The sequence below is a fragment of the Zasmidium cellare genome, assembly GCF_010093935.1.
Source record: "Zasmidium cellare ATCC 36951 unplaced genomic scaffold M409scaffold_27, whole genome shotgun sequence".
Lineage (NCBI taxonomy): Eukaryota > Fungi > Ascomycota > Dothideomycetes > Mycosphaerellales > Mycosphaerellaceae > Zasmidium > Zasmidium cellare.
The window spans coordinates 194,283-212,445 of record NW_022986971.1 but is presented as its reverse complement, the minus strand read 5'-3'; the positions used below and the strand labels follow the sequence as shown (position 1 = coordinate 212,445).

General features: G+C 52.4%; 7 protein-coding genes across 7 annotated transcripts; 4 read left to right on the top strand and 3 right to left on the bottom strand.

Moving 5' to 3' along the window:
- Positions 1-78: 78 nt before the first annotated feature.
- Positions 79-7,556, bottom strand: M409DRAFT_68050 (uncharacterized protein; the record flags this gene model as incomplete). Its single annotated transcript, XM_033817668.1, has 5 exons — positions 79-1,468; positions 1,526-4,492; positions 4,730-6,606; positions 6,670-6,883; positions 7,006-7,556. 5 exons carry the CDS (start codon positions 7,554-7,556, stop codon positions 79-81), a joined length of 6,999 nt encoding a protein of 2,332 aa, XP_033665029.1.
- A 1,947-nt stretch (positions 7,557-9,503) lies between these two features.
- Positions 9,504-10,682, top strand: M409DRAFT_56846 (uncharacterized protein; the record flags this gene model as incomplete). Its single annotated transcript, XM_033813417.1, has 1 exon — positions 9,504-10,682. The coding sequence occupies one exon, from the start codon at positions 9,504-9,506 to the stop codon at positions 10,680-10,682; it is 1,179 nt and encodes a 392-aa protein (XP_033665028.1).
- Positions 10,683-11,193: 511 nt separating this feature from the next.
- M409DRAFT_25485 (uncharacterized protein) lies at positions 11,194-12,946 on the top strand (the record flags this gene model as incomplete). Its single annotated transcript, XM_033807713.1, has 7 exons — positions 11,194-11,206; positions 11,269-11,483; positions 11,545-11,899; positions 11,953-12,093; positions 12,164-12,320; positions 12,379-12,737; positions 12,795-12,946. The coding sequence occupies 7 exons, from the start codon at positions 11,194-11,196 to the stop codon at positions 12,944-12,946; spliced, it is 1,392 nt and encodes a 463-aa protein (XP_033665027.1).
- Positions 12,947-13,176: 230 nt separating this feature from the next.
- On the bottom strand, positions 13,177-13,545 carry M409DRAFT_25484 (uncharacterized protein; the record flags this gene model as incomplete). The annotated part of the gene is made up of 2 exons (XM_033807712.1): positions 13,177-13,400; positions 13,458-13,545. 2 exons carry the CDS (start codon positions 13,543-13,545, stop codon positions 13,177-13,179), a joined length of 312 nt encoding a protein of 103 aa, XP_033665026.1.
- A 1,624-nt stretch (positions 13,546-15,169) lies between these two features.
- On the top strand, positions 15,170-15,790 carry M409DRAFT_25483 (uncharacterized protein; the record flags this gene model as incomplete). The annotated part of the gene is made up of 3 exons (XM_033807711.1): positions 15,170-15,327; positions 15,711-15,722; positions 15,775-15,790. The coding sequence occupies 3 exons, from the start codon at positions 15,170-15,172 to the stop codon at positions 15,788-15,790; spliced, it is 186 nt and encodes a 61-aa protein (XP_033665025.1).
- Positions 15,791-16,377: 587 nt separating this feature from the next.
- M409DRAFT_56844 (uncharacterized protein) lies at positions 16,378-16,989 on the top strand (the record flags this gene model as incomplete). The annotated part of the gene is made up of 1 exon (XM_033813416.1): positions 16,378-16,989. The coding sequence occupies one exon, from the start codon at positions 16,378-16,380 to the stop codon at positions 16,987-16,989; it is 612 nt and encodes a 203-aa protein (XP_033665024.1).
- A 93-nt stretch (positions 16,990-17,082) lies between these two features.
- M409DRAFT_68046 (uncharacterized protein) lies at positions 17,083-18,138 on the bottom strand (the record flags this gene model as incomplete). Its single annotated transcript, XM_033817667.1, has 4 exons — positions 17,083-17,349; positions 17,405-17,485; positions 17,539-17,976; positions 18,043-18,138. 4 exons carry the CDS (start codon positions 18,136-18,138, stop codon positions 17,083-17,085), a joined length of 882 nt encoding a protein of 293 aa, XP_033665023.1.
- Between the last annotated feature and the right edge of the window lie 25 nt (positions 18,139-18,163).

The window sequence follows — 18,163 nt, the reverse complement described above, 5'->3', positions numbered from 1 at the left end:
CCAGCATGAGGCCTTAGACCTCTTCTTGCATAGTTCTAGCAGACACTTGTGTGGATTTGAGTCCTCAAGCTCAACATATCACTCCTTCTCACCCCTACTGGCAGTCGCCTGTACCAGCTTCTTCGCCACCAACACCCCGAGCATTTCCAGGTTCTCCACGCCCAGCATTTCCAACACGGAGACATCCACAGCAAACGCCTGCCGACACCAAGCACGCAACTCAATGGCGACCAAAGAATCCAGCCCAAGGTCCTCGAGCGGAACGCGGATGTCCAACTCGCTGCCATCTTTAATGAGCAGATCGAAAAGTCGACTACCAATTTCTCGTGCGAAGAAAGTCCCTGCTTCTGGCGTGCGGAGGATCGATGGGTCTGCTTGTGCTTGTGCTAGGTAAACTTTGAGCGGGTCTGTGGAAGACGTGGCTTGTTCAGAGTTTGAGTCTCCATTGTGGTAGATTGCCATACGACAGTCCTTCTTCCAAACAGTACGATTGGAGGGACTCTCTAGGGGCTCTCTGGATGCCATGCCTAGGACAAATACATTAGGATCTGTGAACGAGCATTGCCCATCCGAGCTGCCACTTGGTGGCTTTCGGGGTATGGAAGCCGTCATTGCCAGCGCCATAGCGTCCAACAGCTCTTTCTCATCCACAGTCTTGTTACCGACCAGCACTGCGCTGCGCTGAAGCGCAGCCTTGTCGGCCAGGAGAACAATACCGGCAACCGCGCCAATGTTGATGGCAGAGCAGGGTAGGCCGAGGTTATTGCGATACTGGACGAAAGCATCGAGAAAGCTGTTTCCAGAAGCATAGTTGGCTTGACCCGGCATCCCAACGGCCGCAGATAGAGAGCTGGCAAGGACAAAGAAGTCGAGAGAGAGGTTTGCAGTGGCGTGGTGCAGGTTCCACGTCCCAGTAACTTTCGGACCCACGCTATAGTCCCACTGCTCCTTTGTGATTGCATAGAAGTTGTCGTCCGCTTGGGCGGTGCTGAGTTGTAGGACTCCTTTGAGTGGAGGCTGCGCGGTAGCAAAAGCTCTAGCAACGTCTTCGAGCTTAGTGACGCTGCCGCGGACGGTACTGACAGTAACGCCCATACTTTCGAGCTCCTTGATAAAGGCTTCATCGTCCTCGCCCTTCCCAGCACTACGACCAAAGAATGTTAGATTGCGAGCGCCGTGTTCCACCATCCAGATAGATATGGCGCGGCCTAGACCCCCTAGGCCACCAACCAAAAGGTACGATCCTGAAGAGTTGAGCTCAAGGTTCCAGGCAGAGCTGCGGCAGGCCTCAGTCTTCATAGTCAATCGACCATTGACATCGCAAATTCGAATGCCAACCCGACCGATGTGGTGGCCAGGGAGCAGGTGCTCAAAGGCGTTGGGAATGGAAGATGCGTCGAACTCTTTGGCGATTGGAATCGGCTTGACGGACCCCTTTTCAAGATATTCAAGCGTTTCTGTCATCAACCTGAATCTCCGTCAGCGCTGTTATATATTCACGACGAAGTGTCTCTGGTTGACTCACTCTTTGAATCGAAGCGAGTTGTGGTCATAGAACGCATCGATGTCAACGCAGCAGTAGCTGCGGTTAGCCACAAAAGGCTCCATATCAAGCTTCCCATGGCCAAGAAGCCCACGCTTGCCAATCTCTATGACTTTCCCATGGGGTGCAACGCATTTCCAGGTCTCGTGTAGCAAGTCGCCAGAGAGTGAGTTGAGGACCTGATCGATGCCTTTCCCACCAGTCTCGCGGTAGACGTCTTTGACGAAAGAGTTGTCACGAGAGTAAAATATCCGATTTCTCGGGATGCCGAAGGTGTCCACGAGGTATTGTGCCTTGGCATTGGAGCCTACTGTAGCGTAGATCTCTGCCCCAATCATCTGTGCAATCTGTACTGCAGCAAGGCCAACGCCACCGCAAGCAGAATGAATCAGGAGCGACTCTCCTCTTTGTAAACGGCCGATCTTGATCAGAGACTGCTGCACCGTGGCAAAGACGGTGAACATTGTGGCAGCGTCCAAGAACTCGAGCGAGTCCGGGATCTTGGCGCACATATTTTCGTGGGTTACGACCAGGGCAGACAGCATTTGATGATCCATTGCAACGACACGATCTCCTGGCTTGAATGCTTTGACGTCTGAGCCTACTCCGCGAACAACACCCGCACCTTCGAGTCCGTTGTAGCGCCCGACGTGATCGATGAGATTCATGCCAACCAGTACGTCTTTGAAATTGAGTCCAACAACATGCATCTCGATCTCAACAGCACGATTGCCGAGCGCTGCAGGCTCAGGCTCAGCCTGGCGCTCCCACTGGAGGCTACTCCAACGTCCAGGATTCTCAAAAACGATCTTCATTCGCTCACTGTCGTGGCTTTGGAGCAGATTATCTGCCAGGGTGAATGGCAGATGTCGACTGATCTTGATGATCCCTTCGTCGATAGCGAACTCAAAGTCGGGGCTGAGAGTGTCGTTGGCATCGCGATTGCTAAATTTGTCGAAAACGTCGCAAACAAGGGAAAGGGATGCATCGAAGTCGTCAGCCTCACAAGTAGCAAAGTCAATAAGAAGCTCGGTCCGAATGACACGAGCCAGGCCAATGACTTGGGCATAGCGAGAATCTTCTACCCGAGTATGCCATGGTTTTGTGATCCAGAGGATGCCAGAATTGCGCAAGTTGGCCAGAAAAGTCTTGAAGTCCTCGTAGTCGTTATCTGCAATGTTTTCGAAAAAAGGGCTGTCCAGATCAAGGGTAGAGATGATATCGGTGTTGGGCGGCGGGTTGTCTTTGAGAGTAAGCTTGGTGACCTGGTATCCGTGTCGCTGTAGGCGCTCTTCTATCGGGTGGCAGCTCTTCAACTTATCTCTCACGAGCAGACCAAAGGCTTTGTAGACCCCGTTGGTGAGGCTGTTGGTCGGGCGAGCTAGCAAAATGCCATTGGACTCAAAGCCCACCCTTGAGTCATGGGTCATAGCCTCGAGAGAGCCAAAGCCTGCGATTTCGAGATTTTGTTGCCAATAATCAGTGATTTTACGACCTTCCAAGGCCCGTTGATCCAACTCCTCGTTCTTCCATGCTGTTTGAGTACCGAGAACCAATTTCGTCCAATCTGGCGCAGGACCTAAGCCCACCAGAAGGAGGCGGCCATCAGGCCGAAGCAGCTGTCTGATGTTCCGGAGAGAGCCTTCCACGATGGGTAGTCTCTGCAGGGCTCCATGCACGACAACAATATCGTATTGGCGTTCTTCGAGGCCTTGTTCACCGAGATCTTTGCTGATGTCGAGAGTGACAAACTCCACGCCCTCGCAATGGCCAAGCCTTTTCTCAGCCGGGAGCAAAGCCGTGGAAGCGAAGGTGTACTGTGACCAAAAACGTCGGCCGTTTGATTGCAAAGCATCAACGATGACATTTGATGGCGACCTCGACCAACCGCCGATTTCCAAGGTCCGGAGGTTTGGTTTAGAGTGACCCAGCGTCTTGAAGAAAGCTGAGCTGTCGACACCAGACAGAGTATTGCACAAGCTTGCTACGATGTTGGAGGGCAGGAAAGACTCCCATGGTGTGCCATTGACTATGGTGTCGATGTTGGCCATAAAAGCTTGGAGTACCTGGACCACAGGGCCAACTTCGCTGTTGACGAGGCTTGCAGTGAGCCGCTGAATCTTCTCGTCGTCATGTTCTGAGCTTTCCGATGATGAGGGTTGAGATCTGATCCAGTCAGCATATTGCTGGTGGTGGAGTGTTTTCGGGGTGAGATGAGAGAGGCTTTTGCGGATTTTCTGGATCGACAGTCTCCCAAGATCGTCAAGTTCTTTTGCGTATGTCTCAATATGAGGTAGCGGCGAGAACAGTGACCTCACATCCACAAAGTCGATGTCAGCGGCCCAAACCAGGCGCGATGCAGCATGTGGATCTGACTTGTCTTCGTTCTCCCCAGTGACCTGGGCGGCGCGCATTTCCAAACCGTCGAATTCGAGGACTACCTTTCCGTTCAAGATGCCCTTGCCATTGGAGAATCTTGAAGATGTAGACTCTCTCCCCATACGACTAACTCCCACACTGGCAATGAAGTCTTTCACCGTCCTGGTAACCAAGAGTTGATCACAAGACACAGGAAGGAAGTTTCGATGTCTCCGTATGAGGCCATTTGCAGCAGCCACAGAGGACAATTGAAGGATACCGTCGATCACCGCCGGGTGGATGTGATATCGTGACAAGGTATCGAGGGGATAGCTCCTGCTAGAGAGGATACAACGTGCTTCGTGCGTAGTCGTAGATGCGGTAATGTCGTCCATATGCAGGAAGTCATGGCCCAGGTCCAGACCTTGGCATCTCACAGCGTCGAACCATCTTTCCCGTTTGACGACACGAGGGAATGATTCAGGGCTTATTCCATTTGCCAGGGGTCCGCCCTCAGCCTTGACTTGCCCACTACAGTGCTTAGTCCATTGGCTGCCGCTGTTTGCTACAATACTGAACTCGAACCAGCTGCTTTGCTCGGAAACTGTCAATTGTAGAGGACGAAGGGTGGTGATGATTTCCGTTGGCTCCTCCTCAGAAAGCAGCATCGCCGTGCTGACCAAAACATGTCGTAGACGGAAGGCCTTCTCCACTTTGGTCGCTTGACGGACTGCTTCGCCTGCGATTGCGACATAACCTGCGAATGGAAAAACAATGTCATCGCCGACTTTGTGATGTTTGAGCCAAGCTGTGTTGTAGCGCACGTGCAACAGATTCCGCCATGCGGGCTCAATGTCTGTACTTTCCAGAATTCTGGTACCAAGCAGATCATGATGTGGAAACTTCCTATGCCGGTATTCTCTGCTGAGACGAGATTCGAACCAGTAGCTGTTGTCCGAAGGGAGGTGAGGATATCGAGGTAAATTTGACAAGCAAATGCCTGTTGGGAACAGTGCCGCAATGTCGGTTGAGACATGCGAGGCGTAGAGCTTTCCAATAGAGCACAGCAAACTTTCAAAAGCATCTTGATTCCGTATCAAGGTAGGTATGTAAGTTGCCTTGTTTGAGGTGTCTGTCATGATCTGCTTCAAGGGGCCAGCCAGGGCAGAGTGAGCTCCGATTTCCAAAAGGATGATTTCATCATCCGAGAAGTAGCGGAGGAGACTCGTTACAGCTCCATTGAACAGTACAGGAGATTCTGCGTTCTTTTGCCAGTATTGGGAGTCAAGCTTGGCGGATGCATCAAGAAGCTTGCCCTCGACGCTCGAGAAGAACGGCTTTTCCAAAGGCTTGGCCACTATTCTTTCCTGGATCAACGCATTGTATGCATCGCCGATTTCGGCCATGTGGTGTGAGTGGTACGCTTTATCAACTGCAAGTTTCCTCGCGAACGTGTCAGGATTGGCCTTGTGAATGCTTGAGAGGACCTCCTCGACGCTTGTGGCATCGCCTGAAACAGTGACGCTTCGTGGAGAATTATCGCAGGCGATACAAGCACCTGGCAACAGAAACTTCTCAGCGTCGGCGACGCCCATGCCAATGGCTGCCATTGCACCTGGTCTCGTCTGCTTCTTGGCCGCAACGCCACGATACAGCGCAGCTACTAAAGCCTCTCCCGCAGTCAAGGCACCAGCGGCATAAGCGCCAACAATCTCGCCGCTTGAATGGCCGACTATGGCATCCGCCTTGATTCCAACTGAGCGCAGAGTATCGATAAGTGCAATCTGCACGGCGGTGCACAGCGGCTGGGAAAACTCTGCGAGACCGAGACGACTCGTCTCAGAAGGCCTCCGAAGCTCTTCGTCGATGGTCCATTCTGGGGCATCGTCTCCAAGGCTAGCGTTGAGATACTCGTCTAAGGAGCGGATGGCGGATTGAAAGGTTGGATTAGACATCAATAGCTCGACAGCCATCCCAGGCCATTGAGCACCTTGACCGGTAAATACCAAGACGACTTTGGGAGTCCGATGGCTAGGCGCGGTTGCTGGCGGGCTAGTTATGACAGAATGCCCACGAACAACGGCGAACGAACGGTGCTTTAGATGCTCGCGACCGCGGGCGAGCGTGTACGCAATGTCGGCGATATTGAAACTAGACTCTTCCAGAAAGGATGCATATGTGCTGATAAGCGCGTTAAGGGACCGTTGGCTTGCAGCGGAATATGGGAGCAACTGACAAGTTTCGTCCTTTTTCGAGGATTTCTCAGTGATTGGTCGAAAGTTCGACGCAGAGTCGATGATGGTGTGGGCGTTTGAGCCTCCCAAGCCGAATGAGTTCACACTGATGCGTTGCACGCGATCGTTCGGCCAGGATAGAGGTCTCTCTGCAAGTGCAAGCTTGCCTGAGTCCCACGGAATCCTTGGATTCTTCGGCGAAAATTTGATGCTGGGAGGGATTGCTTTGTTCTCGAGCATGAGAACAGCCTTTAGCAGAGACAAAAGACCAGATGCTCCCTCTGTATGCCCAAAATTTGACTTGGTGGATCCAATTATGATCCCTGCCTTGCTGAAGCAGTTAGCAACCGCCTTGGCCTCGATGGGATCTCCCAAAGGTGTGCCAGTTCCGTGGCACTCGAAGTATCCGGTGTCGACCATGTCCAGGCCGGCTTGTTGGTACGCTTGGCGAATAACTTCTTCTTGGGCGTCCTGGTTTGGGACTGTGAATCCTGCTGATCTACCGCCATGGTTGGTCGATGTGGCTTGAATGACTGCGCGAATGCTGTTGCCATCTCGAAGTGCTTGCTCGAGCGGCTTGATGAAAACACCAACAATGGCTTCACCTCGACCATATCCGTTGGTCTCGCTGGAGAACGTCTTGCAAGAACCGTCAGGGGAAAGAACACCTTGTTCGGACATCTGAGCAGTGCAGTGGGGTCTCAAGATCAGATTCGTGCCGCCAATTATGGCCGACTCGCAATCGCCTCTCCCCACCGCTACACAAGCCTCATGTAACGCTACCATCGAGGCCGAACATGCAGTCCGCACTGTCATGCTCGGTTCACGTCAGATTCGAGGAAAATCGTTTGTGGGTTGCCTTATACCAACCTAGGCCCGTGAAGATTCATCTCATACGAGATGCGGTTCGATAGCGAGAAGTCTGCTTGTCCAGTGACTCGGTAATGTCCAAAGCTCTGTGTGTCTTGTACAAGCATCTCTAGCCAATCTTCACCCAAGCTGCCAATATAACAACCGATCTTCTTGCCCTCCCAACCGACCTCGCCGCCATCTTCAAAGCATTCTCGTGCTACGTTCAGCATGAGACGTTGCTGAGAGTCGAGCTTTTCGAGCTCTTTCCGGGACATGGACACCATAGATGTGTCCACATTCGTGAGTTCATCATCGAGAAAGTAGCCGTGTCGAGTTTTAGTCGTGCCTGGCTTTCCGCTTGGATCGTAGAACGCTTCGACATTGTACCTGGACGCTGGTACTTCGCTGCGTGCGTCTCCACCAGCAAGCAAGAACTCCCATAGATGTCGAGGATGGCTTATGCCTGCTGGAAGACGGCATGCCAATCCACAAATGGCGACAGGTTCTGGAGGATCGTGATCCGCAGTATTGGCATTAGGACCATTGGCCGGCAAAGGACTCGGAGTCATCTTGAGGTGGCTCTGGGTAAGGAGGAACCCATGGACCAGACTGCAGAGTTAATGATGACAGGCATGACAGCTTCGACATGGTTGAAGGAGATTGAGTAGGCGTATGGCGGTCTTTCGGTAAATGCGAGGTGTCCGAGCTGGCCTAAAGTCGTTCTCCTCAAAGTATCGGTATGCCGAACTACATGACAATGTCAGGTGCCTCTTTTGGACACTCTTCTAGGGCTGTATGTCATTCGGCGGCCTAGCACCGCTCTCGGCTTTATCTCGTTTGGTTAGGACGCTTGCATATTTCCTCTGGTCAGACTGTAGCTATACGCTCGCTGCAAAGACGGGTCCGTCGGGCCCGGACTGATACTCGCGGCTTCACCTTTCTTCGGTCCGCTCGCAAACTAGACTTACTCGTATCGAACCCTCGTGCCCCGCCGAAAGTGGAACATCTATCCCCATTACTCCTAAGCCCTCTAAGCAGCTTAAGATGTAATTAGTAGCGCTGTTGCTTAGAAAAAGGCGGAGAGACGCGAGTTCGATGCGTTCCACTTTGAACACACAGAGGAGGGTACAGTATGATGTGACAGTAGTACGCATCATTCGTAAGCCAGCCCGGGGAGCCGTCGCCGATGAGTTGTGGAGGGAGGGAAAACAGATGTCCCACCAGGTTTCACTTGCTCCAGCATTTCGCATTTCTCGGATCAGGTCCACAGCAGCTGAGTGATCCGTCACACCTGAAGAAGATGTCGATACCAATTGGAGTAGTCGATGGACGTCGGGAGCATAGCCACAAGTACGATGTAGAGTCCAGCTTTGTAGAAGGTGAGGTGGAAGGGAAGAGACAGCAATTGACGGGCAATTGTGATACCGTCGACGCAGTACGCAGCACGCGTGGCTGCCTGAGGCATACATCGGCAGACGAACGAGAGGCTTGGCGTCCAATCTCCTCCAAACCGGCCACCTAAACGTGAAATGATACTCTGGCTTCTGTTTCAGCGCAGGCTCACGGATGATACTGCAATGCTCAACGAATGATCATGAATGACTGCGCGAATGAGCGCAACCCGGTCGCCAGCCTTCTCATCCCGCTAAGAATTGTGCAAGCCGCCACTGATGACTCAAATAGTGGCAGATGTACGTGTTCAGTCGAAGAACATTAATTCTGGCTCTGAGATCATCGCGGGACCTCACTGGATGTCCAAGAGAGAGACATTCTGGCCAGCGAAGGACGTCCTAGACTGCAATTACGCCATGCACCGGCTGAAGAACCCATGGCAAGCTCCAAGCCAGTTTATGCTGTACAAGGTATACCATGATGGTAAACAAGGACGCGAATGACCGTGTTCATAGCCCAAATGTCGGCATATCTCGTATCGACACCTCGAGTGCTCAACTGCTGGGGACCAGAATTATCACGGCGATCTCAACGAGCTCCTGAAAATAAATGCACGCCGATTGAAGATGAGAACGCACAATACCTTGATCGCGTCCAAGCTTTTGGGCGCTTATAAGCTTTCTGTTAAGCATCCGCAGTGAGACGACACGTCGTGATACAAGAATTGCTTTTGCAGAGCTTGACCCAGCCACCACGAGCAACGATGACTTTGTGGGTGTAGAATTGCATCAGCGGCGACGCAGATGCGACGTGGAAAAGAAAGTCTCACTGATGACAGCATTCGGCAACAAAGTCGATCGACAAAAGCAGAGGGCCTTGCTCATGCAGCTAGAAACTCAAACCCCGACCTACAGCGATGAATCTGGTACTTCATGGATCTGCCGACCGCTTTTGGTCTACTGCCATAATGAACCCGAGGTGAGAGCTCTCGTGGCCGGGTCGATCAATGATGTGATCTTTGAACACTACATTATTGATCGCGATGTGTATGATATTCGAACCTCCACTCTTGTACGCTGCAGACCATCAGTTCCAGCACCCGGGCGAACTCAAGCAATCTCGAAATGGCAACATCAATCTCCGAAGTTACTCGAGCAGTTGAAGCATTACTTGCGAATCCGCCTCCCGTGGAAGACCGAAAAGATGGCGAAGCCGAACACCTTTTCGATGCCATGGAGCGTCTGCGAGTTACTTTGGAGAAGCCAGAGCAAACAGTCAATCGAATCATATTCTCCTGTCGAACGCTGCCAATCATCAAGATTGCTCAGGGCATGGGCATTTTCGACGCTTTTGCAGACGTTGGGTTGAACCATCCTCTGACGCTTGGACAGCTCGATGAGCAAACCAAGGGAGACCGGACAATGTTGACGAGAATTCTTCGTTTGTTAATTACGGAGAAGGTCATCACCAAGTCGAACGATGAATACACATTGGCACCTTTCGCTTACCAGTTCCGCAACGATACAGTCTCAGGAGAAGTCGTGAAACATTTCCATGCGATCACCGCGATCCAGTCGCCCAACTACCTGAAGGCACGAGATTACATGAGCCCGGACGATGCTTTTGACGCACCTCATCAATTTGCCAACAACACGAAAAACCACTACTTTCACTGGCTAGCTGACGACGAGGAGAGACAGCGTCCATTCAATGCGACGATGTCTTTACCTCGTCATGACGATCACAACCAATGGTTCGATATATACCCTGTCAGAGAGAGGCTCAATGACGAATCGCATGTTTTCGTGGATCTTGGCGGGGGGTCGGGGCATGACATTGCAAGATTGAAGACCAAATTCCCAGATCTACCGGGGCGACTGGTCCTTCAAGATTTGCCGGCGGTGGTGAGAGGAGTCTCACTGCCGAACGGAATCGAAATCAACCCACACAACATGTTCGACCCGCAACCGATCAAGGATGCTAGAGCATATTATATGCGCACTGTGCTTCACGACTGGCCTGACAAGCAAGCTCTCGAAGTGCTTTCCAGAGTCCGGGAGGCGATGGGCAAGGATTCAATCCTTCTGATCAATGAGAACGTCCTGTCTGAAAGCGGTGCGGACGACACGCCGGTGGTTGCCCACACAGATTTCACTATGATGCTGAACTTCTCATCTCGTGAGCGAACGGAATCAGAGTGGATCGAGCTGCTACAGAAAGCTGATCTGAAGCTGATCAAGGTCTGGAGACCAAGAGTGACGATCAAGTCCAGAGCTTTGTTCGAGGCAATGCGTGTGGATTAATGGCCTTTCGGGTACGCATAGCGGTTGATTCAGCCAGATCGAAGAATTGCATGATTTTACAAAAAGCATGACATGCAGCCCTTAGATTACCGACATCCTAAAGAGACGTCATGATACGGCTCAGGACGCTTTGGGAAGGAGACCTTGTTGCCAATCTAAAAGCACATGGGATTTACCTACTAGCGGCGACGATCTAAGACGCAATCGGTACCTAGGAACCTAAAACCGGTCTCCCAAAAAGTAACCATCGATACATTCTGCTGCTAGCATGTGGACTAACAGGCGAAACAAAACTCAATCGGACTCGAACGCTCGACCCCTCGAACATGTACGAACTACACCGATCTGGAGGGTCCAACACATCTTCTCAACAACGATGAGCAATCTGGATCGACGGAAGACGCCATGAATCACCTTACTTACGGTAGAGCTCAAGTCGAGATCATGTCTTAGGACCTGCAAGCTCTGAATGCCACTACCAAACCGACACAGCAGACATGCCCCGGATACCATGCCCAAGCACAGTACGTTGATGGAGAAGATGATGTCAGGGCAAATTCTGATCGATGTTGTATTTTACAGCCAGCACCATTCCCCACAGGTGCTTGGAATTATGTTCAACAGGCCGAGCGAGACGAAACAGGCGAGAGGCCAGACGACTATGAGCATCCGAGTGAAGCGCCGATTCGCCTCAAGGTAGCCATCGTTGGTGCGGGTGTTGGAGGACTAGCAACGGCGGTGGCTCTCCGTCGAGATGGTCACGAAGTGCACGTCTACGAAGACGCCCCGGCGCTTAGTGAAGTACGTCTTTCCCAGGATCAATCGTTCTGTGCCTCCATTGCTTACACTCGGGAAATGACAGCTTGGAGCAGGTATCCAAGTTCCACCCAACTCGCTCACTATCATGCACAAATGGGGTGTGGAAGAAGCCATTAAAGCCAAGTCGGTAGAGCCTAAGAATCTTTGGTGGAAACGGTGGCAAGATGGCAAAGTCATCGCCAAGACGCGGTACAAGCCTGATTTTGAGGAGAACTTCGGCGTGCCGTATCGTGTCATTCACCGGGCTCATCTTCACGAAGCGCTGCACGACAAGGCTGTGGATCTTGGGGTTAGAATACATCTCGGCCATACCGTCGCTTCGTACGATCCAGAAAGACCGTCGATTAGGTTTACCAATGGCAAAGAAGTAGTTCCTGATCTTTTGGTCGCTGGTGACGGTGAGATGTCGTCTTGGAACTTAGCGGCTCTATTCTGATTTCCCGCCTTATAGGTCTCAAGTCCACGGCGAGGCAAGTCATCACTGGAGAACGCATACCACTTCGCAGCCATGGGTTTGCGGCGTACAGGGCGTGCGTTCCTGTGGAGGAGATGAGGAAGAATCGACTCATCGCAAAGAACATGGACTTCGAGAGTCTCTGTCTATGGTTGGACCCTATCATTGTACTATTGAGAACGGTCACTAATGTTGAATTGCACGGTAGGAGACCAAAGCCATGTCATGAGCTATCCGATCAAAGGCGGCGAAGACTGGAACTTAGTGATCACCGTCCCAGAGCAGAAAGAACCCTGTCACTGGGATGACTATTCGCGGCAATCCCTCTCAATAATGCGATCCTTCTACGCAGGCTGGGATCCTACGTGAGTCAAATCCCCAGTACCCTATACTCACAAATTCTGACTTGACATCACAAAACAGCTTAATCGAAATCCTCAAACTCGTCAAAACCACCTTCAAATGGCCAGTTCAGGACATCCCCCAACTCGACTCCTGGACCTCCCCTAGCAAGAAAATGCTCATCCTTGGCGATGCCGCACACGCCATGCTCCCTTCCATGGCAGCTGGCGCCTCTATTGCTATTGAAGATGCCTATGCCCTTGCTCAAGCCCTTCGCCTCATACAATCTCGACACCAGCTCCCCGACGCAATCGCAACATGGGAATCTGTTCGGATCCCTCGCTACGGCGATGCAGGAAGCCAGCTATCGACATATGTATACGCTACATCTCGCGGACGGACCACAGCAGAAAGCGAGGGATCGATTGATGGAAGCGGAGGTAAGAGGGGAGCATTTTATTGCGAGTCCGAATCAGTGGAGTGATCCCACAACGCAGCGGTGGGCGTATTTGTGCGATCCGGCGGAGGAGGTCAGGTTGGCTTGGGAGAAGGGTGGCGCTGGAGATGGGCGGAGGATGGTCGACCGGGATATATTGAAGAGGGAGGACATCTGTTCGATGATCTCGGCACGACTTTGAGGTTGGGTTAAGCACTGTAATATGCCAAACTATCGGGGTGCCGCTAGACTTGTCAAGGGCATGTGAACGAGATGATGCAGGGCTTGACTACGGTGTTACAACTCTAAATGGCGTAATATCTTGAGCGCTTCCCCATCACATACTCAGCGACAGTGCCAATGAATTGCATTGCAAACACTGGCACCTTCAGAGATCCTACTGTCCAGCCACGGCCTCCATCAAAGCCCAACAACACACCCCTCTACGGACCGCCATTGTAAACCCCATAGCTAAGCCAGTCGCCATTAACACACTCAACAGAATCATAGAACCGCTGCGCGGCTCCCGTCTGCGAACCACCTTTGTACAGAACCAGATGCTTGCCGTTGCGGATCGAGTAGACCTTGATGCTTCGTTGGTCGGGGAAGAACGGGCTCTTGGTGACGGCATTCGCTAGGATTTCCGTCGAGCCGCCGCCTTGGCAGTCTGGGAGGTCTTGTTAGTGCCCTGCCCCAGCCATGGACGGATGTCTGGGATACGGACTCTGGTTGGGGTAGATTTGGAAGTCCACGTCGTAGCTTTGTGCCATGGTGCACGCGGCCCAGGTCAAGAGCAATGCTTGGATTTGCATGGTGGGCGAGCTGGAGTCGAGGATTGTAGAATGTAAAGTGCAGAGTAGAGAGTACAGACACGGGAAGAGATTACTAAAGACTGCTGGACTTATTATATACCTTGACTCCAGTAGCCGAGGACCTAGAGTCTCATTCTTGAGTTCCTACTATCAAATGAACAAGTAACGATTCGGCATCAGAATATGCAGAAACCTTCATTCTTCCTTCCTAATTGGGGTGACTAGCAAGTAATCATAGGCTTCCAGATCTCTAGCCATACAGCCCTAAGCCTGGTTGTACAGTCAAAGATCTGGAGGCTTCCCAGTTTTCAGCCTTGTGGCCCTAAACTTGCTTGTACGGCCTAAGATTCGAAGGCCTACGACTAGCTTTTAATGCTTACCACGATGATCTACTACTCGTCACTTGCAGACAAGTAGTTTAGTGCCTAGGACTTTTTGATACTCATCATCGACAAAGCTCGAGTTCAGTAATCAAAGACCGCAACATGTGCATTAGATCTAGAAAGAGCTGCCTCGCGGGCGTCAAGTAGAATGATCAGCTCTCAGTCATGACTGCAAGATCTTCGCAAAGGTGGCAAGGTCTTCTGGATTACTTGGCCTGCTCTCAAGCTCAGGGGATGGAGTCGAAGTAGGAAGTCTGGAAATTCGATCTTAAGGTCGGGTACGTAATTTCCGCCGCTGATTTAAGAGCTCGGTCTCTGATCCATGGCCTGGACAAGAAAAGGTAAGGGCTGACGTCTCGAAGCCAAACTTTAGAGATGTTGCCCTGCTCGTTCCGGTCGAAGGGGAACGAATGAAACTACCATCTCTCTCCCCGATGGGAAAGAGATGACTACGCTTCTGTTCGCGAGTTAGGCACATCCGTTGCCCTGCGAGAGATGGGGATGGATCTTGCACTTCGAGCAGAATGCTGAAGGTAGAACGACGAAGTACGATTTGCGCTGGTCTTTGTCTGGGCAGCCTCTCTACGTCTTCGAGGTGCCTGGTTGGGGGAAGGAAGTCGCTCGAGGTCCACTCGAGAAGAATGGCACTTGGGATGACAGCAGCCCTGCCGGTATGTTGTCTTCAAGGCTTCGCTCTCCTCATGACCTTCGCTGATATCCTCACAGCCTTCCATATCGTCGAGCGAGGTCTCCGCGACGGCAGCATTCGCCCTCACCGTTCCCTCCACGTCGATCGTGAGCGCTATGCAATCGGTCCCGGCAACAAGGAGATGAAGCGTCCAGAGTTTTGCTGAGCTGGCTTGTGGGGTGTTGGAGTCTGCGTCTGCTGTCTTCAGTCTTCAGTCTTTGTTGTTGTCGTCGTCGCCATGTACGATGTAATCGAGTTGGACACCTTTAAATGATCCGATGCCATGTGCCAGTCCTGTAATCAAAATTCTGCAGCGAAGACGATAGAGTAAGGACAGATGCAGGAGTTCCACAATAGTCTACGGAAGGTCAAGTGTCAAACTGCGAGTAAGTAGCAAGAGCCATTGTGGGTCGGCTACCTGATGTCTCGCCCATTCCCACGCACACTTCTTTTCCCTTTCCTCGACACTACTACCCACCACCGCTCACCACTATAACACCACCAACTAACAACTAGCAACCACCACAACACCGCCGCCGCCGCAGCCGCCATCATGTCTGCTGCCCTTGAAGAGCTGAAGCAGATTGCACGCAACAAGTTGGCGGCGAAGCCACAAGCGGATGGACTGAAGCTGTTCAAGTCAATCGTAATATTCATCCCGTTACTCCTAGGCCTGTCTAAGCAGCTTGCGGGGCAATTGGCAGCACAATGGTTTGTGAAAAGTCGGAGAGAGGGCAATTGCATACCTTCCAGTTTGACCGGAACGAGGAGGGTAGTCAATGGAACGCCGTGAAGCCCAGCGAGGGCAAGTCTTCAATGTTGTTTTCATTCACTTCCCACTATTTCACATGCCCCCGCCATCCTGCCGCTCTTGCCGCTCTCCCACTGTCCCGACGTTTCGCCGTGGGCGTAGTTCTCAGCATGGCTGCCTGGTGATGCCTGAGAAATACTGGCCCAAGCTTCAGCACGGGCCACCCGCCGAATCACCTTTCGGAGCTTTCGAATTTGCAACTTGACTTTCTTTCCTCCCCAGCTCTCGTACGTCCACCCATCTGACCCCTACACTTTGCAACATGTACTGACCTCCATTACAGTTTGCCTTTTGGGTAAGACACCACCTCACCCTCTTCACACGCCACAATACTGACACCCTCGCAGCTTAGATCAAGTGTAGTATCTGTTCTTTTCAGTTTAATCTCTGAAACGAGTCTACGGACTCATTCAAGATTATTCTTATTTTTGGCACCGGTCCTGCGGCCGCTGGGCTTGCCTATGTCGCAGGGCACCGTGTCGCTGGTCTTCCACTACCGCCAGCAGATGCGAATCACTTTTCATCAATGTTCCAGTCTTGTACTGGGCGCTGGAGAAGAGTCTCAGCCGTCATCCTCACCGCCGTCACCCTGACCACCGTCACCCTCACCGTTCAGCCAGCACCTGCGACATCTACGCATCTCGAATAAGCTCTTTGCGACAGTGTGTGAGCGCCGAGTCCGACAGCGACTCAGACAAAGACGGGCATCATTGGTATATTTGGAAGGCTTTGTCTGAGTTCGCAGGCACGCTTCAAGCCAGTCTCATTTCCCTCGAGACAAAGGACAGCTCATAATAACAGCAGCACCTCGACATTGACCATGGCATCTCGCATCTTCGCCTTCATCCGCTCATCATCATCGACTTCGCAGCACACACTCATCCTACGCCGGTCGCAGGACATCCACCAGAGCAGCAAACACCTCACAGAAGCCACTCGACACCACCTCGATGGCGCCTTCCACCCGCAACGACACCCTCTCAAAGAAAATCGAGACGCTCCAACTCCGCCTCGCACCACTCGTGCCCCTCCCTTCCGGCCCACCACACCCGTCCTTCCCCAAAACCCTCATGGCCTTCCACCTCCTCACCGAGGACGAACTCGACAGCATCGCCCACTACTACCACCAATCCACCCCGGGCCCCTGGACGCACCATTACCCAGCCAACATGAACTGGGACAAAGACTTCCTGGCCAAGCCCAAACCCACCGCGACGAGTCCACACGCCCGCCGCCACAGCCGGCAGCTCAGCGCGGACGAGAACATCTGGCTCGAAGACCTCATGAAGACGGTGGAGGACCTGCAGGCGCCGACGACGCTGCTGGCGTCGCAGAGTGAGAGGGCGAGCGGGAGCAATGCGTACGCGGGGTTGTCGGAGAAGGAGAGGATACGGATCAAGAGAAGGAAGGTTGGCAAGTTTATTGGGTTGGTGGGGATGGAGACGCCGGTGGAGGAGATTGCGGGGAGGATTCAGGCGAGTTTGGACCGGGCGGTGGAGAGGAGTACGGAGGAGTTGAGACGGAATGAGGAGGTGGTGTTGAGGAGGAGGAAGATGGTTTGAATGGATTTGCTGTTGGAGGTTATGTTCATCTGTGAGGAGGGATTGCACTGTCAGCGATTGGCGAGTGTTGATATTCTGCTTCGTATACATAATTCAAAGCGTTTCTTTGAGAATAGCCACATCTTCCCACCCTTCATTCTTCGCTTGGATCTTCATGCTTTCCAGCACTCGCGCTTTGACATTCTTATCTCGAACATCAAGGCCATTGAAAGCTCCATGCGTACTCTCAAACTCAAAGGGACGCAGCGCCAACCACATCTTGTGCAGTTCAGAAGGCGGGAGAGGGATCATATTGGGGATTGACCACATAAAGGCAAAGGATGTCGTGCCAGGGAGGCGATCGACATGATATAAAGCGGACTAATCAGCCCGTCAGCATGACCCTTTCCCGAGCAAACGGTGGACTGCTACTTACTGGGACCGTCACGAGAGTATCAGCAATGAACAACTTCTTCTCCCAGAGCAGTACCAAACTCCCGGGGAAATGCCCACCAGTCTATAAAAACCATAAGCAAGACCTTGTCGAACAGCAGCTAACAACCCTCTCACCTTAATGGCCACAACCCCCTCCAAAACCTCCGCCGTCCCCCCTTCAACAAACCTCCTGCACCCCTCCCCATCCTTCCGATTAAACCACTCCTCATCCTCCCTCGCCACAAACACCGGACACCCAAACGTCTTCGCCCAATCCAAATGCGTCGTGTAATAATGCGGATGACTGATCACAATCGCCTTCAACCCGCCCTTACCTTTGATAAACGCCTCCGTTTCCTCGTCCAAGTACGCGATACAATCCCACAGGACGTTGCCGGCGGAGGTCTCGAGCAGGATACAGCGCTGGCCGATGCCGAATTTGGGTTCCGTGTGGATGGAGGTGAGGCGCGGGTCGTGAGGGTCGGGGGTGAAGACATTGCGGTGGTCTTTGGTGCGGAGCTGGGAGAGGGAGGTCCAGGTTTGGCCTGTTGGGGGGACGAACTGGCGGGGGTCCTTTTGATTTAATATGAGTATCACGGTAGGTCATGGAGAGGAGATTGGTTTTGTTGTTCAGCTCACGTCGCAGATTCTACATCCTTTGGGGGGTTGCGAGGCGGGGAGGTCGAATTGGGTGCCGCAGGCGGTGCAGATGAGGAGGTTTTTGGATGTGTGCATTTTCAGAGTCGTACTTCCAATGATA